This window comes from Lathyrus oleraceus, chromosome 2 (genome assembly GCF_024323335.1).
Source record: "Lathyrus oleraceus cultivar Zhongwan6 chromosome 2, CAAS_Psat_ZW6_1.0, whole genome shotgun sequence".
Classification (NCBI taxonomy): Eukaryota; Viridiplantae; Streptophyta; class Magnoliopsida; order Fabales; family Fabaceae; genus Lathyrus; species Lathyrus oleraceus.
Genome location: NC_066580.1, coordinates 489,731,412 through 489,758,647, shown reverse-complemented (window position 1 = coordinate 489,758,647; position 27,236 = coordinate 489,731,412). Strand labels below are relative to the sequence as shown.

The following is a 27,236-nucleotide window of genomic DNA, read 5'->3' as shown; positions in this document are numbered from 1 at the left end:
ATATTTTCCCAAACATGATCTGTCTCATCCAACAAGAACAAATAAGTAGAATGCACGCAAAGATAGTGATATGATTTTGAATGTTGATGGCAGTATCCTCGGTAATCCCAACGTCTCAAGTTTTGGTGGATTGATTCGGAATGCTGATGGTGCTTGAGTTCACGATTTTACGAGATAATATTGATTATTCTAACATCCTTCATCCCGAACTGATGACGCTATATCATGGATTACAGATGACTTGTGAACTTGACATCAAAGACCTGATGTGTTATTCTGACTTCAACTTTGTTATCAAGTTTATCTCAGGGTCTATTAATATTTGACATCACTATGTCATGATTTTTCACAAAATTAAAGATTCTCTCTAGAGAACGGCGAATTCAACTATTTCATACTATTAGATAGGAGAATGTTTGTGCTAATTATCTAACAAAACATAAGACTGGTAATAATGCGGTTTATTAGTTCTTTATAGAGTCTCCGATTGAAATCATTTTTCTCATAAGAATAGCGAGAATTTATTTTATAGATAATTTTTTTTTCTTTTCTAAAAAGAAAATTCAATTTGTTTCCACATCGAGCATAAGTTAACAAATAGATAACCATTAATATACTAACATCCTAGAAAACATAAACTATATGTTAAATTTTAATATTTATTTGGACATTAATAACCCTAGTCTAACTTAGAAACTAATTTAAAACGGCAAGACTATATGGTGGCTGCTTCGCTTGCATTGGTCAAACTGTCTTAATCGGTTCCAATGAGTAGTGACAAACAACGGTTACTTGCTTCTCTAGTGGACCCTGCTTTTTCATTTCCCTTCATTTCTCATCCCATTTTTAATTCTACTATAAACCTTTCTTCTTCCATCAAAACCAAATTCTTCATATAATAACTATAACTGCATCCATCATCCACAACAAGGTACTAACTACTCAAACCCTTCATTTTCTCTCTAATACAATTCAAAACATAGAAAATTTCAATTCAAATTTCAAAATTCAGTCTCCAACTTTTACCAAGTCAATTTTCAAATAAACATTTTCCCCAAAAGTCAATTTTCAATTTCTTAACCCTCCTTAACTACCAATGTTTTTTCTTTCAATTTTCTTTATTTTTCGCAACTTCCAACCTTAGTTTCTTTATTCAAAAATAAGGTTCGTATAATTTTATTTTGAATAATAATAGTAATACACACTGAAAAGAATCACAGTTTAATTTATTTAATATAAAAAGCATGATTATAGAGAGATTAATATTTGTTAATAATAATAATAGAATATAGTAATGAATGCATTATGTAACAGTTTTTGACTTTTTGTGATGATTAGTTTACACTTGACAATTTTTTAAAATTTCTGTAACTCTGGCATCATTTGGCCGTTGCTGGAAACAGATCTCCGTTTTCAAAATTGATGATTATCATGATCAACATATAGTAACTGAAAAATTTGCTATATTTGTTGTTCTATGCAGTTTTCAATTTTCATTGGGAAAAAACTCTTCAAGTTCAACATCATCGTCGTAGTTTTCATCACGGATTCTTAGTTTCAGGTAAGGAGTCGCTTTTGTCATACCCTTTGATAAGGTTTGTTCAGTTAAAGACTGTTTCTTTGTTTTGTCTTTATTGCTCTTTACCTGTTTGTAGAAATACCCAAATGTAAAAAATTCAGTTTTTTTTGCTAGTTTATCTGTGATTTGTGATTTTCTGCATTCTGGGGTTCTGATTTGGGAGTTTATATCTTTCTAGTACCTTGATTTTGTGTTTTTAGCTTAGGAATAAATTGATTGGTACTTCTGAATAATAAAACAGTAGCTGAAAAACTAAGGATTTTAAGACTGCTCTAAAGTAGGATATTCATGATAAAGAGGATTCCCTGTTCCACTTCAATTTTGTTCCTTCCCTTTTGATTGTAAAGTCATCTATATATAGCTTTATGGATGTTCAAGTTCCAATTGAATTTTTTCCTAAATGAAACAGTAGTTAGCGGCTGCATAACTAGATGTCAGTGTTATTATGCTCTTTCTTCTTCTGGAACAGTTTACAAATTCTGTTTTAATACTTGCCTTCCCCCTCATTTTTTTATTTTTAAAATTTGATTAATATTTTGCAACTATTTGTCTTGATGAACATGTTTTTAATAATTGAACTTTAGGTTTAATCTAATTACTTTCCAAACACTTTCTAATGGCCCAGAGTAGTGACGGCTGCAGCTTCATGTTACTGTCTTTTCTTGTTATATTGGAAGATCATATGATTGGTTAGAAGAGGAAATTGAAAAAAGAAGATTCTTTACCTACGAAAACCTTACTGTTTTGATAATTAACTTGGATGTAGTTTGTGGAAAGGTTAAATTTTAAGTCCCACAGTGGATGAACCTACCGCATTTTTAGCAACCACTACTTATCATTAGTTGTAAAGCAATCTCCAATTGTTGTTGCTTAACCACATTTTCTATTTGATACTCAAGTGATTAGGGTTAAATATGTTTTCTCTCGATGTTTTATGATACATGAGACGAATTGAGAGACATACATGCCTTAAAGACAGAGACTGACAACACTAAAAATTACATATGTAAATGTTATGCGATAAAATATGTGGAATGAACTAGCAGTACTAATGTATGAGTTATTTCTGGCAACTGTTAAAAATATGTGGTGCTAGTTTAACTCGTGCTGCGACTATTAACAATGCATTATCAATATTTCTGACCCATCACTTCTAACAATGCGACTATTTGATGTACTAATTTATAGCAAGGGAAATCCTTCTAATTAAAAAGCTATATACGTTTGTAATAAAACACTTTTTCTGGTGAGGGAGGGAAGACTTCCCTGAAGTCATTATTTTCTAGCTAAACAAATCAAACCGAAATGGTGCACTTATTTCCATTTTTTTTTTTGAAAAGCTTGGTATCTGGTCTTGCACTTATTTCCATTTTTTTTTTGAAAAGCTTGGTATCTGGTCTTGCACTTATTTCCATTTAGTTGTTTACATGGATGAGTTTATTAATTTAGGATAAGGATCTTGAATATGGTAAAAAAATGAGAGAACTATTGAACTCTGAATTGAGGATTTAATGTCTTTTGTAAACTGATTTACACTTGGTTGAAACTTTACTCTCTCTCTAGCATATCTATATATTAATTATAACATTTTCCTGTTTATTTTCACATTTGGTTAGGTAAAAACAAGTTTAGTTGGAGTGTGTGTTGCCATTGCTGCTCCTCTTACTCCTCTATATAATATAGTTCGATCCTCTGTGCTTTTTACATCTCTTATGGTGGCTGGAAGGTAGACATGCATTTGGAGTGATGGTGATTATGGCTCAACCACTGAAAACAATACTTTCATCCTATCGTGACCAAGACAAGAATTCTCGTCTTTCTCCTCGTCTTTCTCCTTTGTCTCCTTGTCGGCATGGGAGCCGTCAGTGGCGCCAGATTCGTACTGGTAGTTTGGCTGTTGCTATAGCAGCACTTCTCATGTTTACCACTGCTTGGCTTTCCCTTGTTTTCTCTGATGCAACTACCTGTTGCTTTCATCGCATAAAGGACTGGGAAGATAGGCACCACTTTTTACCTTGGAACAAGTGCCCTCCTCTTCGCCATTCAAAAGTAATATCACCCCCTGCTCTCCAATTTGGGACAACAAAAGATCAACTTCACAATGGTAGCAGTATTATTGAACAAGGAGGCTTGTCAGTTCAACATATTGTTTTTGGCATAGCAGGATCATCTCAACTTTGGAAACGAAGGAAGGAATATATCAGACTATGGTGGCGTCCCAATGAGATGCGTGGCCATGTGTGGTTAGAGGAACAAGTGGTTGAAGAACATGGAGATGAATTATTACCCCCTACCATGATTTCTGGAGACATCTCCTATTTCCGCTACACTAACCCCATAGGTCACCCTTCTGGCCTCCGGATTTCTCGCATTATCAAAGAAAGCTTTCGCCTTGGTCTCTCAGATGTGCGTTGGTTTGTCCTCTGTGATGATGATACCATCTTCAATGTGAATAACCTAGTTGACGTTCTCAGCAAGTATAATTCATCTGAAATGATTTACATAGGTAGTCCTTCAGAGAGCCATTCGGCTAATACCTATTTTAGCCACTCAATGGCCTACGGTGGTGCTGGGATCGCAATAAGTCATCCGCTTGCAAAGGCCCTCTATGAGATTCTTGATGAATGCATTGAGAGGTACCCTGGGCTTTATGGTAGTGATGATAGACTGCATGCCTGCATCACTGAACTTGGCATTCCACTGACCCGGGAGCATGGTTTTCACCAGGTACTTTGTTGATATCCATCCTTTTGGGCTTAGGCCCCTTTTATTTCATTTCTAAAAAAGATAATTTTCTTCCTATTTTCAGAGGAAACAAATATTTGCTAGATGTATTACATGATTTTAATGCAGCCATTTCATCACTTAGAACTTGTAATTGAAAATTGATCAGCACGACCTTCTCTTTTAATCTTTCAGTGGGATATAAAAGGTGATGCTCACGGTCTTCTATCCTCTCACCCAATAGCACCATTTGTGTCAATTCATCATGTTGAAGCCGTTGATCCCTTTTATCCTGGTTTGAGCTCTTTGGATAGCCTGAAACTTTTTACAAAGGCCATGAGAGCTGAACCCAAAAGCTTTTTGCAACGATCAATATGTTATGACCATTCCCGGCATCTTACATTTGCAGTGTCACTTGGTTATGCCATTGAAGTCCTGCCTAACATTGTTTTTCCCCGTGAGCTGGAACGCTCTGAACGAACCTATTCTGCTTGGAATGGTATTAGTCAAAGGAATGAATTTGATTTTGATGCTAGGGACCCACACAAATCTGTGTGTAAAAAGCCCATTCGATTCTTCTTGAAAGATACTGGAAGAGATGTTAATGCTTCTTGGGGTTCATATGCTCGGAGTAAAGATAAAGATGATTTCAAAAGGAAACTTTTCTGTTTTCCTCAATTTCCCCCTCTGTACAATGTGAGAAAGATCGAAGTAGTGGCACAGCCTTTGAACAAGAATTGGCATCTGGTATGTTTCATAGTTCTTGAACATTTCTTATTATGCTATTGCCAGTTTTCAATCATGCTGACATTTCTAGATTCAACTGTTTGGTTGTCCTAGGTTCCACGTCGTCTCTGTTGCAAGCAAAGCAAATCTGCCAAAGACATACTCCAAATCTCAGTTGGTCAATGTGGGAACTGGGAAGGGGCCTTTTAGCTCTGTTACTGATTGTGTAGGTCAGTTATGAAATAGCATGTTAGGATTACTCTCACGTTTTTCACATGATTCGGCCTTTTGAGTGGAGAGCTAGTTCCATGCGGCATTCTTTTTCACCTTGAATCACCTTGAATTGATCTTTTTTGAACTTATAATTTCTCTGTAGAGAAAGGTTTCTAACACCAAGATGTGAGTATTCAATTTTTTCCATATATCTTCTCATTTTTTCCATTATAATTTTTTTCACAATTTAGAACAATTTACTAGGGATTGGAATATGCTATAGAAGTTAAACAAGGTTCTAACATGCCTTCTGTAAAGTCGCAATAAAAGTACATATGGTTTTTTGTGAACAGCAGTTATATATTTGTGATATCTCACTAACACTAAAAATTACATTAAAATCATCTCTACTGATTGGTGCAATCAGTGGGTTTAAAGGAGACTGTCTTTCTGTCTAAATCAAATCCAATCAAAATGTTCGATTGAGCAAAATTGCCAAATATATAGTCTCCGTCAGTAGTGCCTGCCATTGCTAAGCAAAATATCCCATCTTTCGGTGGAATGAAGGTTTGTATTGGCATCAATTGCACATCTGCCCCCACAAAATGAGCAGTCAAGATTGGCCCGTCTAAATTTGTCTCCCTTCTGTAGCAAAGTTGTGTGCCTAAATCCGGGTCGTCCTCAATCGGTATCAGGTTACTCTTTACTTTTAATTCCTCTACCAGACGGTCGTAAAATTCTTGTGGTAAATATGTTGCTGGTGTACCTGAATCAATCATTATATTCCCTTTAGAAAGTGTTTCAGAAGAATTAAAAGTCATAAATGTGTCTCCAACACTTATGCCTTCAAGTGTGACCAAATAAGAAGTCTGTCCTTCCTCAGAGACCAAAGGAGTTGTAACTACTCCTTCACCTGAAACATCACTGTCATCACCAAAACTGATTGTTCCTGAACTGTGTGTATCTGTATGAAAAGGAACCAGGCACTGGGAGAATCTTTTTCTCCCATAAAGTGTGCCAATTTGTGAAACAAGTGATAGAGGTCCTCCTCCCATTCCAATTATTCCCATATCGTTTTCATTGAATGTTCCCGAGTTGCTATGTCCACACCCGAATATAATGTCTCCAACAACAACCGGGCTGTCGTCAGTAGAACTAAAGGTGATTGTTTCCCTTGCAAGAACCCCATTTGTTACCGAAGAATCTGCATAACTATAACTATAAGCACACAGCTTTTGAGGAGAGCAGGAGTGGCCAAAGAGAGAACACTGCTCTGAATCACATGAAATAGGACTGTATGTTTTAGACCTTAAAGGCTCAAACATGGGACTTTTCTGCCGATAACAGCGACTGCACGGTGCGCATTGTGCCCACACTAGGTCACTACCTGTGTCGACCAAACCATACATGTCCACTGGTGGCGATCCCAGCGTGAGTTTCATGAGATAGTCACCATTGTTAGATGTCACTCTAGTATAAGGACCTTTCTCAACAAATGATTTCTTCGGAACTTTGTTAAATGAGCGAAACTTGTTTTCATGGATTTTTTTATCTGATTTGTAGAAGGGTGAATTGGGTGAGTTCTTATGGATTAGTTTAAAACTGAACCCTTCGCTGTAAGCTTCAATTGGTGTTTGAGATAAGAACATATACAGAACAAAAAAGAATAAATGGAAGCAGAGAATGTTAGCCATGAGGTTAGCAAGAGATATTAGATCATGTGAGAAGTATATGAAATTACATATGTTCTATATATATATAAATAAATAACTGCTGCATGTGAGTGGTAGGTTAGTCACAGGACGTAAACAATAGCAGCACGTGAGTGAATTTCTTGTCTGTTACACGAGATTCAGAAAATGTTATTCCACTCTTTCAAAGATTTCCAACTTGCAACAACATTTGTTGAAAAAGCTGAGAAAACTTCATACACACTACAAAGTAACAGAAAATAACAACTAAGATATGTTATAGTAAATGCATTTGTATAAGGAAGATAGGTAAAGTCAAACTTGGAATACCAACCAAAACAACAAATATATAATGTTCATGCAAAGAGTAAATTTAGCTCACCAAAAGCATGAGATAAATGTTCATGACGTTTTTTTTATTCTAGTAAAACATAGACACTGTATAATTCACGGATAAACATGTCCGTGAATGACTCGTCAAACTATAATATTACTCAAAGCTTCCAATACACATCACTCCGTGAATGACTCGCCAAATTATAATATTACTCAAAGCTTCAAATACACATTACTCGACTAACTTTTCTTATGTCATTACCCCAATCCTCGGAATAGGAAATTTGTCTTAGCTTTTAGGGAAATCCTCATTCCACACTATGGAATTTTTGGAATGCGCTCTATACTTTCATCTTTATTAATGTTCGAAAATGTATCTTCAGTTGCAATTAAAATTATACTATTCTATATAATTCAACAACATTTTATTTTTGTCAAAATCTAGTTCGGAAATATATATCCGCAAATGTTTTGGGGTGAATCCGGAGATTCATCTCTGTAAAATTCTCAGAAAACATTTTAAGTCATTGGAAGTATGTTTATTGTACATCGTAGGGAGACATTTTAGAGATGTATCTCCGAAAACTCCCTAATTGAATTTTAGGCAGCATCGTTGTTATAACTTGGACATTTTTGAAGGCAAACATATATTTTAGGTCATTTTAAGACAATTTTCATCATGAAACTAATTAAAGTGTCATAATTTGATTCAAACATACTATAAATACATAAAAAAAACTCATACATTAATTCAATAAATTCAAAATGTACCAAACATAAATAATTTGTTCCGAAAATACAAACAAACATAAACTATTGGGTATGTCTAACCTCCAGTTTCTCCTTTGCATCCTGTATTGCAAGACATTCTGTGTCTTGCCAATAATAGCTTGTACGCGGGTCAACGGGGACTGCCTTCCTCTAAAAGTCCAGTCTTTATATCCAATCTTACCATATTCACAATAAACCGACAGGCGGACACCACGTCATGGGCGTGGTCATCCCTAGCCCGCTCATCCTCTAGTATCTCCTGATGAGATGACCTAGATGGTCGGTCCTCTAAGAACGTCTGGTGTTATGATAGGATACAACACCCTATAGAACCATGTGATGTAGTCGTTTGCATAAGCCCATTGTACAAGAGCAGACACACTGCAAGAGTCCTCTAGTACATATGACTATTGAGATCCTCAAGTATGACGTCAAGATCTCTACGACGGACGGTGGGAGGAGCATATACTATGAGGGGTGTCTCGGAATAACCTACAAATACCTAAACTAGTGCATCACTTGCTCAGGTAGATGCACATACATCATACCTGACCCACAAGCGAACCATCTAGAGTATAACAAAATGACATTCAGTTGACGCGTTTGGCATTGACCGCCTTTTGGACAGAAGACAATGTCATTTACTATAATGCAATCAAGATACACATGGAAGAGCTCAATTTCTCGGTTTCCTCTCTACGGGGCAAAGGTGCAAGCACATGGTCAATCCTCAATGTAGTCCTTCTCAGGTTGTCAACAGAAAATGCGAGAAAAGTGAGAGATGATCCATCCCTGAAAATGATTCAGATAAAATATTAGTAAAAAGTATAACAAAAGAGTTATGAACATATTAGTAATAGTAAATTACTGTAAGTAACATGCAACTTCCTATCAACTTCTCTGTCTTTCAAAGACAAGCTTTGTCCAACTTCGAGTATAGGTGGACCAAACAAGCGGTCCCTCATTTGTACGAGTAAATTATCGTTAAGTCAATGAAATATTTAAGGTAGACCACATTGATGTAAGTTGTACTTTTGTTCACAAACATGGATGTGCCAACCAGGAATAAGAGGTAACATCTCAGTTCACATTGTCAGTGGTTCTCAACTTGTATATCATCACTGTCGGCATCCACAACCATATGTAGGTGGTTTTTATAAAGGTCTTCCAATAATTTAAATCCAGCATGAACACCTTTGATGTGAACTACCTCATCTCAATGGACGCTCCTTTAAAAACAAATATATCAACATCAATCGCGATTAAATTAGTTTAAAACGAATGTAATGAAAAAGTAAAAAAAATATACCTTTCCTTCCCATGCATGCTTAACAACATGGTCTCCGTAGAGATGAAGTAAGGAGGTGTCATATGGGCCTCCTAGATAACTATCTATAGTGGCATCCACATCAGCAACAACCTCCTATTGATTGACTTCACAAGCTTTAGGGGCTTCATGGGCTTCATAAGCAGGGGACACATGGCTCTATGAAGTAGATGCACGAGATAGGCGACTTCACGAAGTAGATGATTGTGAACCTCAACCTTGTGAACTCTATAATACCTCGTATTTCCTTAAATGTCTGAATTCCTATTAATTGAGATCAATTGAGTTCCTATGTGATTTAAAAGTTGCCAATTGGGATAAATAGAGTAAATAGTGAGTTTAGGTTGACTTAATTAATATTAATTGGAACTGATCTTTTATTAATTGGGACATTTTGGTAACACTAATAATGGGTCAATAGCTCTGGTATAACAAATATTACAAGTTTGGTGCCACTTAAGATATTTGTTGCTACTAGAAACCACTTACTAACCACACAAATAATCATGGCCACTTGCTAATGACCTTTGACTCACTCATTACCACATGTTATAACACACTTGCCTTGTGTATATCTCTTAGTAGAGCCACCAGAAGAAAAGGAAAGGATAGAAAGAAAGAAGTAGCTCAAGGGAAAGGTAGAAGAAGAGAAACAAGGCTAGTGGAGAAGAAGAAGAAGAAGAAGAAGAAGAAGGAAGCTTGGAACCAACGCCATCATCTTCATCCCCATCTCATCTTCAACAACTTCTCCTCTTCCATTCTTGAGGTGGGTTCTAGTTAGAAACCCTAGATTTCTAGAAGATTAGGGTTGTAGAATCATAGACAAATCATAAAAATCCATGCTATATGATGAATATTTTTTTTACTCTTGTTGATTTCCATGAACATGTGTTTTGATGTGTTCTTATGATTGTTGTAATAACATGATTTGTTATGGTTGTCGTAAAATGATTGATTGTGGTTATGACCTTGAAATCCTTGTGGTTATGAACTTGTTATATATGTGTATATGAACATGTAGTATGATGGATTTTGTCGGAAGAAGAAATGGTGTTTTGTTGGAAATGGTTTAACAGAGGAAGTGGTGTTCTGTGAAATGGAAAAGTGAAAATGTGAGTGGATCAATCGATTGGTCCCTGCAACCAATCGATTGCACAACCTTTATTTTGCAGAAAAATATGATTTTTTACAGGACCAATCGATTGACAGTGCATTGCAATCGATTGCACAAACTTTCTGTATATGAACAGTGGAAATTTTTTAGTGAGCCAATCGATTGACACTCAGGATCAATTGATTGACTTATGTTAAAAACTTCAAAGTCCATTTCTTAAGTGTTCCTAAATGCATTCTTCCAACCATTAATCAATTGTGATGTTATGCTTATGTTGAATACATGCTAATGGTGAAAATTCCGAGATGAATCTAGTGAGTTAACCTAGGATTGGAATTAGGTCATGAGTTAGGTTTGTAACCTAGATAATATGAGGAAACAATATTCTTTCGTATGACGCTTGTGTGGAGGTCGTGGACAAAATGTTGTTGTGTTTGAGAATGAGACGCATTGTATGGAACATGTCATGTTATTGTTTGTGTATTGTGGTGAATGAAGTCACTTGTGATTGATGGATCTTGTTATGGTTCGTGGAACCGATGAATTGTGGAACCAATCATGTATTCAGAATGTGTGTTTTCTATGATGGTACACATCTCTATTTGGTATGCTTATATGAGTAAGCATTGGGATGTGGGACAAATGATTCGAGCCTCAATTGGGTTTGAGCCCCAACCCTGGTGGACATGGGGGAAAGGTGGACACCTAAGTGAGTTAGAGCCCCATACGGTGATAGAGACTCAAAGTGGGTTCGAGTCCCATACGAGTGATGGTTCTTAAAAGTGGGTTTGAGTCCCATAGGGGAACCTGATATCCACCGTGAAAGTCGAATCATACGAGCATGCATGAACCGGGCCTGACTTAGACGTAAGTCCGTTCAGGAATTGATGCGTCGTGATCTGAATAGTGATCGTGGTTGAGTTGTGAGAACTCAGATGCATGTTGCCATACATTGCGAGTTAGTTTCCCCATTGCTCAAGTCTTCGTTCCCATGTTGACTTGAGTTGTATAATGATAGAAAATGGAATATTGATTAGAAAACCTTGTAGAGCCGAAGGAACCCACTGAGATTATTATCTCACCCCATGTTGTTGATTATTTTTCAGGTTGTTCTGAGTAGGAGAAGGGTAAGGGCAAGATAAAGTGATGTCTTGCCTACCTGATGGTTGATGGTTACTTCGCTGTGTATATATTTTGGGATCATTGTTTAGTGATCTAGATCTAGTTGTTTTATTTTGGGCACTTTTGTGTACATTTTGTGCCATGTTATGTTTCTTTTGGACATGTATGTATATGTACACTGTACTGCTAGGTGCTTATGTATTTCAGTACCAGTTTTACACTATGTATAACATGTATTCTAGAAATATATTATATGTGGATGTTACAAACTCAATGTTTTCCCATCAAACAAGGTAGCACCGACTCTAGGCCTCGTGGGTCTGGCCCTGGCCCTCTCACGTCGTACATATGCGTATTGGGATAATAACCAAGCCTCAATATGTCATGGATATTTTCAGTCATTATACCTGTAATAAAACCATAAAATCATATCAAAATGCAGCCAGAGAAAATTCAGAGATACATCTCTGTAAACTAGTTTAGACAAAATCCGGAGATGCATCTCCGAATAAACTCGCGAGTTGTAAAAATGGCAGAAATCACATTGATGCCATAAACTCCAACCAAATAGAAATGTAGGTCTATACCAACTACCTATTTTGAGTGTAACTATTAACTAATGCATCTTAAACAACCTATTTACCTAATACATTCATCAAATCTAAAAAACTAAAAATGGAATGAGAAACTTACCGAATGATAGTGGAGGATGAAAAGCTTGAATGGAGTGAGTGGAATGACTTAGGATTGAATGTAGTGAAGTAGAAGTAGTGTTGAACCTTGAAAAATAAACTTGAAGAAACTTGCTCACGGACTCAAATGAGGTTTTAGTGAGTTTGCAGCAAATGAAGAAGGAAGACGAAGGGTCTGGCGCGCAAGAAGATGCATCATCGTAAAACTCAATGAGATTTGAATTAAAGATTGTCATAGAGATGCATCTTTGAATTTACCCTTATGTATATACGAAGATCCATCTGTGGATTAAATTTCGGCAAAATAAGGGTGACTCACAAATTTGTACTATGTATGTAAAAATGGTGCGTCTGAAGATACATCTTCAGTTTTTAGTGGTAGTTGTGACTTTTAACCGTGGTGGGGAAACATCCCATGAGATGAAGAGAGTACTCTCCTAGTTTTGTATGATTTGGTTCCGCTAATCTAACTCAGATAGTAGCTGTAAAAATATTCGATAGGGAAGTGCAAGTTTGAACCCACAATATTTTACTTATTTATTTTTAACAATGGGATTTTGATGATTAGACTATCAGACAGAAAAAATAAAATTATGTAATTCGATGATACAAAGGAATGAGAATTCACAATTATGGCTAATCATTGGCATCTCAAGCTAAAGTCCCATGGTAACTACACAAATTTTATCCGTCACCCATTTACCTGCCAACCTTTAGTAGTAGTGCTTTTACTATAATACTCTTGAACGATTTTCACTATTCAAATTGTTATTTTTCAGAGATTTTGGTGTCACCACTTTTCATCAATAAAAATTGCAATTTCAAATTTATATAAGATTTTTGACAAAAATTATGTTTTTATATCAGCATTTTCGAAATGTCCAATAAAATTCAATTTTTTACATGGGACTTTTGAAAAATGCAGTATCCTACATATTTTTTTATCCGAAATTTTGAAATTATTGGTAAAAAAATACAGATGCATTTCGACAATTTAAAAAATGTCAGTAAAACACATTTAGAATATCAGATTTTTAAAAAATGCCGGTAAAAACATGGTCATTTCTAGATTTTTTAAAAATTTGATAGTTTATTTATTTTTTGTTATGTTTTATTTTTTTTCATTTTTTTTTAAATCGGTAAAATTTGTTACACACCTGATTTTTTTAAATACCGATAAAAATACATATCAGATTTTTTGTGTGGTCTACTGGATTTTTTTGACATACTCCTTGCAATTCATACTAACGTTTTTTGAAATATCGACCATATACAATAGACAAATTGAGGATGGAAAAATAACTTCCATGGAATTCATCAGGACAAGTTCCTGATCTGTCACCATGACTCCGGGAAGCAACTTCTCGGATGTGAACAACTTCTTCAGCTTCTCCCGGGAAGCAACTTCTCGGATGTGAACAACTTCTTCAGCTTCTCCAGTGCCCATGTGAAAATTTTCACTCTTTCATGTTCTTAATAGGAAAACCCAACCAAAAATGCCAACTTCGTTTACGTAACACCAACAATATCAAGTAGTGGGAGTCAATACCTATTTGTTTTGTATGTACAGTAAAAAATCAACGCCAAATAAAACATGTTCAACAACTTCGCAGACTCAGGATGTGTCTAAAATATATCAATAATAACATATGATTCCTTCTTGTTTCTGGTCCACGACATGTGTTTCTCATCATGAATTTGTTTCGACAAATGTTGTATTTTCGTGAATGTCCCTCTAATGGTAGACTGATATGTAGGTCTTGCCTTATACACATGTGTTGTATTCGTTTGATTATTAGAATCTCTATCTTTCAGCGCGACAATCATTAATCTCGGCGCCATGTTGTATTTGGTCATTTCATTCAAAAGCTCTCTTTCATGAAATTTTAAACGGTCTAATATGTCATGACCGACTAAATCTTTAGCTATTTCATGATAGTGAATACCACATCCAACCGTTACCTTCCAACAACTACCGCTTGACATATCTAAACATTAATGGACATTTAAATTTTCTACTAAAAGTGCTTTAAGAGGAATTCTGGTTCTTGTATTTCCTCCTCTCTCACAACCCATCATAATCAATTTATCGTTCCTTCCATTAAGTCCATTTGATGTATCCGAATAGACAGTGTCCATGATAACACGTCCGAGAGGGAAATATCTGTCAATTAAAATATATAATGAATGATTCATACAAAGACATCAAAAATCAATTAAATATTTCACAAGATAAAAAAATATGCAAGTTAAACATAAAACGTCAGTGATAAATAACTGTGTAAAATCTGTAGAAGAACCATCCATCTCAGTCGCGAATAACAAAAGCATATTGTATTCAGGGGTGAGCTAAAAATCCATTATACCGAATTTTTAAAATATTTGAAAAATCATTATAAATTTACAAATATCTAGACTATTTGCATTTTATCGAATTTTTAAAATTTTTGATAAAAAATCATACCAAATTTTTAATAAAGCAATAAAAACTCATACAGGATTAATCCGATGAAATCTCTTACATCTTGTTACCGTAGGGAAACTTGAATAAACTCTTACATTTAATATAGACAAATTTGAGATAGAAAATAGAATAATTATATTGTACTATGCATGTTATTCAATTATGATGTTTATCGAGTGTTGTACGTGATTTAGCAAGTATGTGTAACATGATATCAAGTAATAATATTTAAAGTGTAAGGTATGAATAGTTTTAGTCAAAGAACTTACTGAGTTATAATTAGAAAATATATTTATTTTGGTTGTTTTGGAATTCTCTTATGTAAATTAACTAATGTAATGCCTATGTTATGACATATTAATTAAGCTTAAAATTTAACTTTTTGACTTGGTACATTTTTTTTAGATGTATATTCTAAGGTATTACAACCCGAATTACAACAAATGGGATGCATTTCAACATCATAAAATGTAAAAAAAGTTTTTATGTATTCTCTTTAACTTTAAACCAAAATTCATTATTAAAACAAGATCATGTACTATCTAGTATAAAAAAAACTGTTATACTTATACATGATTTGAATTTGATTGACTTGTACTATTTGGTGCAATCCATTTGCTTGAAAGAAATCAACTCTTTCTCTATATCAAACCCAATCAAGTAATTTGATTGTGCAAAATTACCAAAAATGCCCTCCTCTTCAGTTTGGTTATTTATTGCCAAACAGAAAACACCTTCTTTTGGTGGAACAAATGTTTGGATTGGTGTTAAAACTACATTTGCATTTTCGAAATGGAATGTAAGATTTGGTCCATCAAGATTAATATTCGTTTGATAACAAAGTTGAGTACCTAAACTTGGATCATTTATAATTGGTTCCATTGAAATCTTGTTTTTAATTTCATTAGCCACTCTATCATACAAATCATTAGGCATATAAATAGGTGGCGTCCCTGAATCAATCAACATGTTACCCTTTGAAGCATCCCCTTTAGAATTATAGGGCAAATATGTATCTTCCACACTAATACCTAACAATGTAACTAAATATGAAACTGGGTTTGGTGTTATAACCATAGGTGTTGTAACCACGCCTTCCCCTGATACTTGACTACCTTTTCCAAAATTCATTTTGCTTGCAATTTTGATATCAGTGTGAAATGGAACCAAACACTGAGAAAACTTTTTGCCTCCAAATAAAGGACCTATTTGAGAAATGAGTGACAATGGTCCTCTTCCAAGACCAATTATACCCATTTCATGGTCATTGAAAGTTCCTGTATCGTTATGTCCACAGCCAATAAGAATATTTTGAAGGGAAATCGATTCATTTGTGTTCGATGTTAACGTAACTGTTTCTTGTGCAAGAACTCCTTGAGTAACAGAATTATCTGCATAGCCATAATTGTAACTACATTGGTTCTCAGGAGAACACTCATGTGAGTAAAGGTTGTTACACTCTGAAGAATCACATGAGACATTACTATAAGAGGAAGATTTTCGAGGATCAAACAAAGGGTTGATTTGTTTATAGCATCCATCACAAGGTACACAGTTAATCCATATAAGGTCACTTCCTGTATCTGTAATACCAGATATTTTTATTGGTGGAGTTCCAATATACACCTCCATGAGATGTTGACCAATATAAGCATGTATGGGTGCTTGTACAATATTTGGCATATACTTGGAAGAGGATTTTCGAAATAGTTTCACGATTAACCCATCATTTTGGGCTTCAATGGATGAAAAATATGAAAGATGAAACAATAGAGAAATGATGGTTAGGTAAGAAAATGATGGAGAAAAAACCATGATTTCTTGTACTCGATATCTGATAGAAAGTAAAAAGGTTTTTGATACGAATGAATTTAAACTAAGCGGTGTGGTTTTTATATACCAACAAAAAAGTTATACCATTAAGTGATCATTCATGTATAAATATCATAATCTTATATTATTAACTCAAAGTATACATGCCTTAGTTAATTCTATTTTAAATTCTTAATATTATTTGTTTTGAGTAAAGTATTTTCATTATATATTTCTAAATTCAAGTTTTAAATTATATTTTTTTTCCAATTATAGAATATTTGCTTAGATATCGTAATAATATATTAGCATTTGTTGCTTTTATATATCAACACCATAAATAATAAACCGTGTTTATTTCTATAACTTAATTATTTTTTTCCTTTTATAATTTATTAGCGTCTAGACGAGCACCCGCGTGTCCGTATGTCTGCTTTTTTAATGTACATCATTGAAAATATAAGAGATATTTTTTATTTAAATATAATTTTTAAAAAGTACAGCATGTGGAAGTTATTAGTAGGAAGTTACGTGGAAGTTAATAATAGTGGTTTTATTGAAAATTATTAGGTAAATTACACAATAAAATAAGGGTAAAAATGGTAGAAAAATAGGCTACACCAAAAAAAAGTATTCCCTTTATATATTGTTATAGATACACAATTCAAAGATAGACAATAACTAAATAACATTGTATTTTACCTCTAAATTTTAATAAAAAAATACTTTTTACTTTTTTAAATTAGCAAATATGTGGAATATATATATATATATATATATATATATATATATATATATATATATATATATATATATATATATATATATATATATATATATATATATATATATATATATATATGTGGAATATGATATATATATCCTTCAATTTCTAAAATTAAACTTTGAATAAATATTTCTAATTATACAATATTTGGTTAGATTTCATAATTTTAATTTTTAAGTGACTTAAAAGAAAACTATTCATGACATAATCATCTTTATTTATAATTAAAAAGATTTACTTTTGACTAAATTATACTTTATAACATATTTCTAAAATTATGTTTTGAATGATAGATGCTTCCAGATCTATAATATCTGGTTAGATTTCATTATAATATGTTAATATTTGTTGCTTTTATAACAGTTGTGTTATTTAAAAATCAATTAATCTTTAAGATTTGATTTCAATTGAGAGATTTGTCCTGAGTTAGTTGGTCGTAAAGCTGAAAATGAGTTTTAAAATCCGTATAGTTTTTTCTATCACATATTTTTAATTAATATTTATCATAAAATTAAATATGTATGTGATCTCTATAAATATTCTAAAATTTTGTTTTAATTTTCCAAATTTTTTACTTAAAATAATGACTTCTATCTTCTACTGACACGTAACTCTTAAAACTATAAGCTTTTTCACCGTAAATCTTATCAGTTCTTGGACATAAACCAATCGGATAGTTAAAATCACTTTCGTGGAATTTTGACACATTGATCATCATCGTGACATCTCTGATTTTTCTTTTATCTTTAGTATTATCATAGGTTGTATGAAAGATGCTCGTCGAATCACCCATCTCTCTTCATACAATAACTATACTATTCAACAACAACATTGATCAACAAACCTCTGCTAAGGCACCTAATACATATGAACTATACCAGTCATGGTACATATGGTCTTTTGAACATCAACACTTTCTAAGAATATTTAACATAACATCAACACTTCCTTAGAACATTTAACATGAAATAAAAACCAAAAACATCAACATTTTACTATACTAGTCATGGTACAAATGGACTTTTGTCAACAACATATCTATTAGAATAAGCCACTTTTATCAGCATAATCAGAATAACCTCTCTAAACGCAATATATAAGCAATAAGCAATTCACAGAAAAACTAACATTTCTAAAAGGATAAAGTGAGTTATGTTCCGAAAAACACGATGATGTCTTCATTCGAGTTTGGAAGAGTTGATGTTCGAACATGTACGTGTTTTGAGAGAGATGATGAAATCTGAGTTTAGGGTGTTTTGATGAAGATGAAACGAGGAGTGTTGAAAGGTAAATGAAAATTTAGAGTCTAGTTATGTGAATTATACATGCCAAAGAACTTGCATGCTGGGTATAAGGGACAACCAAGGGAATAGATTTATTTCAAAAGGAAATATGCCAACTGAAAAATGTAACTCTTGGTCCCTAAGCCAATTGAAAAATAAACAAAAAATAGAAAATGCAATAACTAGGATTCGAAGTGAGGTCTCTGATAGATCTATTTCCTCGATATTTGATAAAAGTGAGGGATATGTTATATTAAAAAAAAAATTAAACATGGCACACCCATGAAATATACCTCGGTTATTTGTTGGACAGAGTGAAAACTTTGTCATAGAATTTATTATTTATAGTAGATAACTAAATGGAAATAGAGGATTCTGACTGAAATAAATTTGATGTGGTTTGGATTATTTTCTTTTAGGTACAGAGATACTCAAGGTAAAACCCTAGATTCTTCATACTTAGTGGATGATAAAAGTTATTCCTTATGATGGAGGGATTTGAGAAGGTTAGTGCTAGGGGATGAGGAAACACATAATTGGTTTGCAAAGTCAGTTTCGTGTAATTTAGGGAAGGGAAACTCAATTAGTTTCTGGTTGCACAAATGGTTGGGATCAAGCCCTTTGCAATTTCTGTTTCTAAATATTTTCTCATTCACTCTCCTTCCTGATTCCAAAGTATCCGATATGGGGTTTTGGTTACAAGACTCGTGGATATGGGAAATTAGGATGATGTCACGCTCTAAATTTTATCCCACCTAATTCATCTGCATTCATTCATTTGCATGATTAATTAATATCTCATTTGCATCACTATAAATTAAACATTTCGTTTGGTCATTGGATAGTCTTTAGTGTAAGAAGTCAACAACTTGAATTTTGTCTGATCATTTGGATGGTCAGATCATGCATTCCATGTCAAAACAAGTAAGGCATCGTTAGCATTTCATTCGCATGATTCATCTCTTATGTTTCACTTTTTTAAAGTTCAGTTAGGGTTATTTTATTTTGAATCATGAGATTGAATTCATTACTTTAAGGTCATACATCTATAATCCATATACACGCATTCATTCTTTTTCATAAAAAAAATAGTAAAAAAAAAAGAAGCCCAAGTTTCAAAGATTTCCATTTAGTCCACATCATTTTCATTCCATTTTTTAAGCATGTTACAATTAGGATTCAAAGAGTTTTAAAATTGAATCAAAGTATGAACATCCAAAATTTCCAACATATCATCCATTTTTATGCTCAAACATCTTTTGCATTATATCTAAAATTCTAGAAATAAGAGAGTTTACAAAGATCTATTTCGCATTACATAAGTCTTCTACATTTAGAATTATGATCTTCACATAGTCCGTAGAACAAAACCTAAAAAGACTAAAGACTTTTGACTAAGTCTTCAAACATTCCATTTTGATTCACCACCAAGCCAAGCCAAGCCATCTTTAGGTCACTTTTTTTTTATCTTTGTTTTTTTTTCCATGATCATCGCCAAAAATCAAGTACATCAAACAAATAAATAAATTAGTCAAGATAAAATTACACAAGGTTCATCATTTGTTGCAAATCACACACCAAAATCAAAGGTTTTATGCAAGCAAGGTTAGGACTTGATATGTTTAACATTCACCAAGACTAAAACCACAATAGAACAAAATATGAAACAAGGGCAATGCACTCAATCAGTTACAGTAGTAAAAAGTTTTGACTCTAAATCAATCCAAATTAAAAAAAGAAGAAGCAATGAGAGAGAAATAGAGCATCATATAGTACAAAAATAAAGATTGCACAATTTCTGCAAAGAAAAAACACACACACAGAATAGTGTAGACAAATTCTGCAATTTACAACAGCAATACCAATTTCACCAATTCTACATTAAACACATACAAAATAATGACGATTCATCATATCACCTCTGCTTCACTTCCTGTTCCACCCAAATAATAACTCACTTTGTACCAACCCTTGATCATATCCTGAATAAATCCTCTACAACTATAAAAGATTACTCATAACATTGCAAGAAATGGAGGTTACACACCAGCAAACCCTAGCAGCCATCACACAACAGTTTGAAACAAAAAACCCTAATACACACTGAGATACACAATTATAAACCCTAAACCTATACACCAACAAACACAACACATAGGGATAAGGAAAGCGATAATAGAAAAAAGAAGGAGAAGTCGAGAAAGCTAGAAAAACGATTTCAAGCAAGTGTACTTGATCTTATTTCGTTGTCGAGGAGCCGCGTGTTGGTATACCTCTTTGACTTTCCCTTTTGCTTTGTATTCCATGTGAATGTACCATTCCCATATTATAAAGGGGACAAATATAAGAATAACATAGATGCACTAGATTCACAATAAATATAAAAAATACAAAAGAAAACAAAACAAAATACAAATATTATTCTAATCCCCTTCAACCATAAATTATTATTAAAACAATATTATAAATTATATATACATGACTTGAATTTGATTGATATCTATTGTTGGGTGCAATCCGTTGGCTTGAAAGAAATCAACTCTTTCTCTATATCAAATCCAATCAAGTAATTTGATTGTGCAAAATTACCATAAATTCCCACCTCTTCGGTTTGGTTATATATCGCCAAGCAGAAAACACCATCTTTTGGTGGAACAAATGTTTGGATTGGTGTTAAAACAATATCCGCATCTTCAAAATGAAACGTTAGATTTGGCCCATCAAGATTAGTGTTTGTTTGATAACAAAGTTGAGTACCCAAACTTGGATCATCAGTAATAGGTTCCATTGAAACCCTCTTTCTAACTTCATTAGCCACTTTATCAAAGAAATCGTTAGGTAAATAAATGGGAGGTGTCCCTGAATCAAACATGATATTACCTTTTTTAGTATTATAAGGAAAATATGTATCTTCCACACTAATACCTTTTAATGTAACTAAATATGATGTCGGGTCTTGTGTTGTAACCATAGGTGTTGTAACCACACCTTCCCCTAATACTTCACTACCTTTTCCAAAACTCATTTTGCTTGCAATTTTAATATCAGTGTGAAATGGAACAAAACACTGAGAAAACTTTTTGCCTCCGAATAAAGGACCTATTTGAGAAATGAGTGACATTGGTCCTCTTCCAAGACCAATTATACCCATTTCATGGTCATTGAAAGTTCCTGTGTCGTTATGTCCACAACCAATAAGAATGTTTTTAAGGTCAACTGGTTCATCTGTGTTCGATGTTAAGGTAACTGTTTCTTGGGCAAGAACTCCTTGAGTAACAAAATTATCTGCATAACCATAGTTATAACTACATTGGTTCTCAAGAGAACACTCATGTGAGTAAAGGTTGTTACACTCGGAAGAATCACATGACACATTACTATAAGAGGAAGATTTTCGAGGATCAAACAAAGGGTTGATTTGTTTATAGCATCCATCACAAGGTACACAGTTAGTCCATATAAGGTCACTTCCTGTATCTGTAATACCAAATATTTTTATTGGTGGAGTTCCAATATACACCTCCATGAGATGTTGACCAATATAAGCATGTATGGGTGCTTGTACAATATTTGGCATATACTTGGAAGAGGATTTTCGAAATAGTTTCACGATTAACCCATCATTTTGGGCTTCAATGGATGAAAAATATGAAAGATGAAACAATAGAGAAATGATGGTTAGGTAAGAAAATGATGGAGAAAAAACCATGATTTCTTGTACTCGATATCGGATAGAAAGTAAAAAGGTTTTTGATACGAATGAATTTAAACTAAGCGGTGTGGTTTTTATATACCAACAAAAAAGTTATACCATTAAGTGATCATTGATGTATAAATATCATAATCTTATATTATTAACTCAAAGTATACATGCCTTAGTTAATTCTATTTTAAATTCTTAATATTATTTGTTTTAACTAAATTATTTTCATTATATATTTCTAAATTCAAGTTTTAAAATTATATATTTTCCAATTATAGAATATTTGCTTATATCTCGTAATAATATATTAACATTTGTTGTTTTTATATATCAACACCATAAATAATAAACCGTGTTTATTTCTATAACTTAATTATTTTTTTCCTTCTATTATTTATACACAATTCAAAGATAGACAATAACTAAATAACATTGTATTTTATCTCTAAATTTTAATTTAAAAAATACTTTTTACTTTTTTAAATTAGTAAATACGTCGAATATATATATATATATATATATATATATATATATATATATATATATATATATATATATATATATATATATATATATATATATATATAAGGATATATATATATGTTGCGTGTTTTCTTTGTGTGAATTGTGCTCAGAAAGAGTTTAGGAATGGGTTTACGCTTTCTATTTTGGGTTTGGAAGGCATTGTAGAACTTTAGTTTCCCGTTTCAGTGAGGTTTCCATCCGACCTTATGGTCTGTTTTCTTGGATGACCGTTTACTGATTTGGTTTAAGGGGTAATCTTGAATGACGTTTGATGTTAAGATTTTTATTTGGAAGTTGTTTTTTTGTGTTTATTTTGAGAAATCTAGGGAAAAAATGGATAAAACCTTTGAAGCTTCAACCATGGCAACATTGTTTTTTTTTTGTTTTCCAAATAGAGAGAGAGAGAGAGTCTAGTTTTGAACTTTCTGTCTGATTCGTTTTTTCCTCTCATTATGACTATGTATATCTTTCTTAATGCCCTTTTAGTTTTATCATTATTTTAGCTACTTGAATGATCAATTTATTTTCATTTTAATGTCGATTTTGACCATTACTCAAAGGTCTTTCTTTTGCTGTTTACACGCGTCCGAGAGAGTGAATGGGCGCCGACTAAGGTTGACCGCTGAAAACCCTTATTTTTCTTTCCATTGTTGGATTGGTAGACCTGGTCTGGGTCAAGTGACCCATGCCCATTTGGGCCTCCCTCTCCTTTATTATTGGGGCCTTATTACCCCCATCCTGGCAGAAGCACACTAGCGCATGTTTCTTTTTCTTTTTTCTTTTTATATATTATATTTTTTTTTTATTTCATTTGATTAGTAGTAACATAGTATTTATTTCATTAAAAAAAGAGATTAATTTTAATTAAAAAATGATAAAAAATATATTTTATTTTAGTTAGATTTATTTATTTAAGCACTTAGGTTTTTTTCTTTTAATAAAACAATTAAATAATAATAATAATAATAATAATAATAATAATAATAATATTCTAATGTCTAAAAAAATGATAACAATGATTTCACCTTTAAAAATAGTATTTTTTTATGTTAAAATTTTTATTTTCTTTTATTTTGATTCTTTATTGTTCATTTATGTTTGTTTGTTTAATTTTCAATTTTTTATATTAAACAAAGGGAATATGTACTCATCGATGCATTAATTCATTATCCTGAAACAATTTGAAATAATAGGTTGACCCTAATTCATATTGCATTAAAAAAATAAATCGGAAATGTCCACAACCTCATTGGGTTAAATGTAACACAATTGGGGCATCTCGGAAGAATCCTGGACTAGAAACATGTGGAGGAGTTTTTTGTGATTCATTGAGATCTATTTAGGTGCATTCTCAGCCAACATATGTGTTGCAAACTTTTTTTCAAGATAAACTTATAAGTATCATTATGGCTATATAACATGCTTATATGAGAGGATGGGACTATTACTCTCTTCTTTTCATACGAGCATTCACTAATACTACCATTGTCCCTTGAAAGCTTATGTGAAAATAAAATATTGTCTTTATACCATTATCTCAATAGTCTTATTATTGAATCACTGCATTAATCATCTTGAAAACTTGGCACACAAGAAATCAACTTAGATTCAATGACGCACCTAAAGCTTTGGCATGAAACTTAGAGAAATATAAAATTGGAATCACAACACATCTATTTATCTCAAAGGGGATATGTATTCATCGGTGCATAAATTCATTTTCCTAAAACAATTTGATATCAAATATCGTCCCCCTTGCATCTTGCATTGAATAAATCAATTAGAAATATCTATAATTTCATTGGGTTAAATGTAACACAAATGATGCATCTCAAGAGAATCATGAACTAGCAACTTGTGAAGGAGTTTTTTGTGATTCGTTGGGCACCTACTTAGGTGCATTATCAACAAACCAAAGTATTGCAAACTCTTTTTAAGTTGAACTTATATGTATTATTATGGCTTTATAGTATGCTTCTAGTAGAGGTTAGGATGATTTTTAGTTTGAAAGTGACTCCCTCCATACGAGCATTAACTAATACTACCATTATTCCTTGAAAGCTTCTATCCAAATGAAATAATTGACTTCATATATATATATATATATATATATATATATATATATATATATATATATATATATATATATATATATATATATATATATATATATATATATATATATATATATATTAGATAATAAAAAAATAACATGTTATAAGGGGGACAAATATAAGAATAACATAGATGCACTAGATTCACAATAAATATAAAAAATATAAAACAAAACAAAACAAAATACAAATATTATTCTCATCCCATTCAACCATAAATTATTATTAAAACAATATTATAAATTCTATATACATGACTTGAATTTGATTGATATCTATTGTTGGGTGCAATCCGTTGGCTTGAAAGAGATCAACTCTTTCTCTATATCAAATCCAATCAAGTAATTTGATTGTGCAAAATTACCATAAATTCCCACCTCTTCGGTTTGGTTATATATCGCCAAGCAGAAAACACCATCTTTTGGTGGAACAAATGTTTGGATGGGTGTTAAAACAATATCTGCATCTTCAAAATGAAATGTTAGATTTGGCCCATCAAGATTAGTGTTTGTTTGATAACAAAGTTGAGTACCCAAACTTGGATCATCAGTAATAGGTTCCATTGAAATCCTCTTTCTAACTTCATTAGCCACTTTATCAAAGAAATCGTTAGGTAAATAAATGGGAGGTGTCCCTGAATCAAACATGATATTACCTTTTTTAATATTATAAGGAAAATATGTATCTTCCACACTAATACCTTTTAATGTAACTAAATATGATGTCGGGTCTTGTGTTGTAACCATAGGTGTTGTAACCACACCTTCCCCTAATACTTCACTACCTTTTCCAAAACTCATTTTGCTTGCAATTTTAATATCAGTGTGAAATGGAACCAAACACTGAGAAAACTTTTTGCCTCCGAATAAAGGACCTATTTGAGAAAGGAGTGACATTGGTCCTCTTCCAAGACCAATTGTACCCATTTCATGGTCATTGAAAGTTCCTGTGTCGTTATGTCCACAACCAATAAGAATGTTTTGAAGTTCAACTGGTTCATTTGTGTTCGATGTTAAGGTAACTGCTTCTTGTGCAAGAACTCCTTGAGTAACAGAATTATCTGCATATCCATAGTTGTAACTACATTGGTTCTCAAGAGAACACTCATGTGAGTAAAGGTTGTTACACTCTGAAGAATCACATGAGACATTACTATAAGAGGAAGATTTTCGAGGATCAAACAAAGGGTTGATTTGTTTATAGCATCCATCACAAGGTACACAGTTAGTCCATATAAGGTCACTTCCTGTATCTGTAATACTAGATATTTTTATTGGTGGAGTTCCAATATACACCTCCATGAGATGCTGGCCAATATGAGCATGTATAGGTGCTTGTACAATATTTGAGATATATTTGGAAGAGGTTTTTCGAAATAATTTGACAGTGAATCCATCATTTTGGGCTACAATGAATGAAACATGAAAAAGATGAACACATAGAAAAATGATAGCTAGGTATGAATAAAATGATGGGGAAGAAACCATGTTTTCTTGGCTAGGTATGAAGATATTTGGACAAAGTAATGTGATTTTTATATATGGTGAATAAAGTTGTACTTTCAAGTGAGCATTGATGTGTAGATTTTATAATTCTATATTATTAAATGACTTTAAACTTAAGAAAAAATCAACCTTATAATAACATATATTATTTTAACAAAAAAATCAACGTTAAGAAAAAATCAACGTCAAGAAAAAATCAACGTTATAGTAACATATATTATTTTAACAAAAAAATCAACATATATTATTTTAACAAAAAAATCAACGTTATAGTAACATATACTTTCAAGTTGTACCATTATTTTAATTTTTTTGTTTCTGATTGAATTATGTTTTACCATATATTTCTAAAGATAAGTTTTTTGAATTATAACTGTTTATAATTATACAATATTTGGTTGCATGTTATAGTAACATACTACCATGTTAATATTCTTTTCTTTTATAACAATTGTGATATTTCAATGTCAAAATATAAATACCATACATAGTAAACATGTGTTATTTCTATAATTTAGTTATTCTTTACCTTCTACAATTTATACACAATTTATAGTGAAAGACTAAAATCAAATAACAAATGCATTTTACATTAAAATTGATAATAAAAGATATTTTATTTTTTGTTGAAATTAGCAAGTGAGTTTGATATGCTTTTAAGTAGATATATACACATATAAAATTAATATTTGATTAGATTTCATAGTCATATATTATTAAGTGACTTAGAAGAAAAACGTTCTTCACC

General features: G+C 32.5%; 5 protein-coding genes across 7 annotated transcripts; 1 reads left to right on the top strand and 4 right to left on the bottom strand.

Moving 5' to 3' along the window:
- Positions 1-764: 764 nt before the first annotated feature.
- On the top strand, positions 765-5,449 carry LOC127120871 (uncharacterized). 3 transcript variants are annotated; one of them, XM_051051451.1, is made up of 5 exons: positions 765-931; positions 1,484-1,561; positions 3,196-4,306; positions 4,499-5,050; positions 5,144-5,449. In XM_051051451.1, exons 3-5 carry the CDS (start codon positions 3,326-3,328, stop codon positions 5,237-5,239), a joined length of 1,629 nt encoding a protein of 542 aa, XP_050907408.1. In that variant the 5' UTR covers positions 765-931; positions 1,484-1,561; positions 3,196-3,325; the 3' UTR covers positions 5,240-5,449. The 3 variants fall into 3 exon arrangements, with proteins under 3 accessions (XP_050907408.1, XP_050907410.1, XP_050907409.1); XM_051051453.1 differs by lacking the exon at positions 765-931 and adding an exon at positions 1,080-1,164; XM_051051452.1 differs by lacking the exon at positions 765-931 and having other exon boundaries at positions 1,286-1,561.
- Positions 5,450-5,585: 136 nt separating this feature from the next.
- LOC127120872 (aspartic proteinase CDR1) lies at positions 5,586-7,254 on the bottom strand. Its single transcript, XM_051051454.1, has one exon. It carries the CDS (start codon positions 6,934-6,936, stop codon positions 5,650-5,652), a length of 1,287 nt encoding a protein of 428 aa, XP_050907411.1. The 5' UTR covers positions 6,937-7,254; the 3' UTR covers positions 5,586-5,649.
- Positions 7,255-15,120: 7,866 nt separating this feature from the next.
- LOC127120870 (aspartic proteinase CDR1) lies at positions 15,121-16,605 on the bottom strand. The gene has a single exon (XM_051051450.1). The coding sequence runs from the start codon at positions 16,572-16,574 to the stop codon at positions 15,357-15,359; it is 1,218 nt and encodes a 405-aa protein (XP_050907407.1). The 5' UTR covers positions 16,575-16,605; the 3' UTR covers positions 15,121-15,356.
- A 4,536-nt stretch (positions 16,606-21,141) lies between these two features.
- LOC127120869 (aspartic proteinase CDR1-like) lies at positions 21,142-22,364 on the bottom strand. Its single transcript, XM_051051449.1, has one exon. The coding sequence runs from the start codon at positions 22,348-22,350 to the stop codon at positions 21,142-21,144; it is 1,209 nt and encodes a 402-aa protein (XP_050907406.1). The 5' UTR covers positions 22,351-22,364.
- A 2,894-nt stretch (positions 22,365-25,258) lies between these two features.
- On the bottom strand, positions 25,259-26,473 carry LOC127120868 (aspartic proteinase CDR1-like). Its single transcript, XM_051051448.1, has one exon. The coding sequence runs from the start codon at positions 26,468-26,470 to the stop codon at positions 25,259-25,261; it is 1,212 nt and encodes a 403-aa protein (XP_050907405.1). The 5' UTR covers positions 26,471-26,473.
- Positions 26,474-27,236: the final 763 nt, after the last annotated feature.

Excerpts from the sequence above, each read along its gene's own strand:
- LOC127120871 (XM_051051451.1), top strand. The coding sequence starts at position 3,326 with ATGGTGATTATGGCTCAACCACTGAAAACAATACTTTCATCCTATCGT. Across the intron at positions 4,307-4,498 it reads GGGAGCATGGTTTTCACCAG|TGGGATATAAAAGGTGATGC; the intron begins GTACTTTGTTGA and ends TTAATCTTTCAG. Across the intron at positions 5,051-5,143 it reads TGAACAAGAATTGGCATCTG|GTTCCACGTCGTCTCTGTTG; the intron begins GTATGTTTCATA and ends TGGTTGTCCTAG.
- LOC127120872 (XM_051051454.1), bottom strand. The coding sequence starts at position 6,936 with ATGGCTAACATTCTCTGCTTCCATTTATTCTTTTTTGTTCTGTATATG.
- LOC127120870 (XM_051051450.1), bottom strand. The coding sequence starts at position 16,574 with ATGGTTTTTTCTCCATCATTTTCTTACCTAACCATCATTTCTCTATTG.
- LOC127120869 (XM_051051449.1), bottom strand. The coding sequence starts at position 22,350 with ATGGTTTTTTCTCCATCATTTTCTTACCTAACCATCATTTCTCTATTG.
- LOC127120868 (XM_051051448.1), bottom strand. The coding sequence starts at position 26,470 with ATGGTTTCTTCCCCATCATTTTATTCATACCTAGCTATCATTTTTCTA.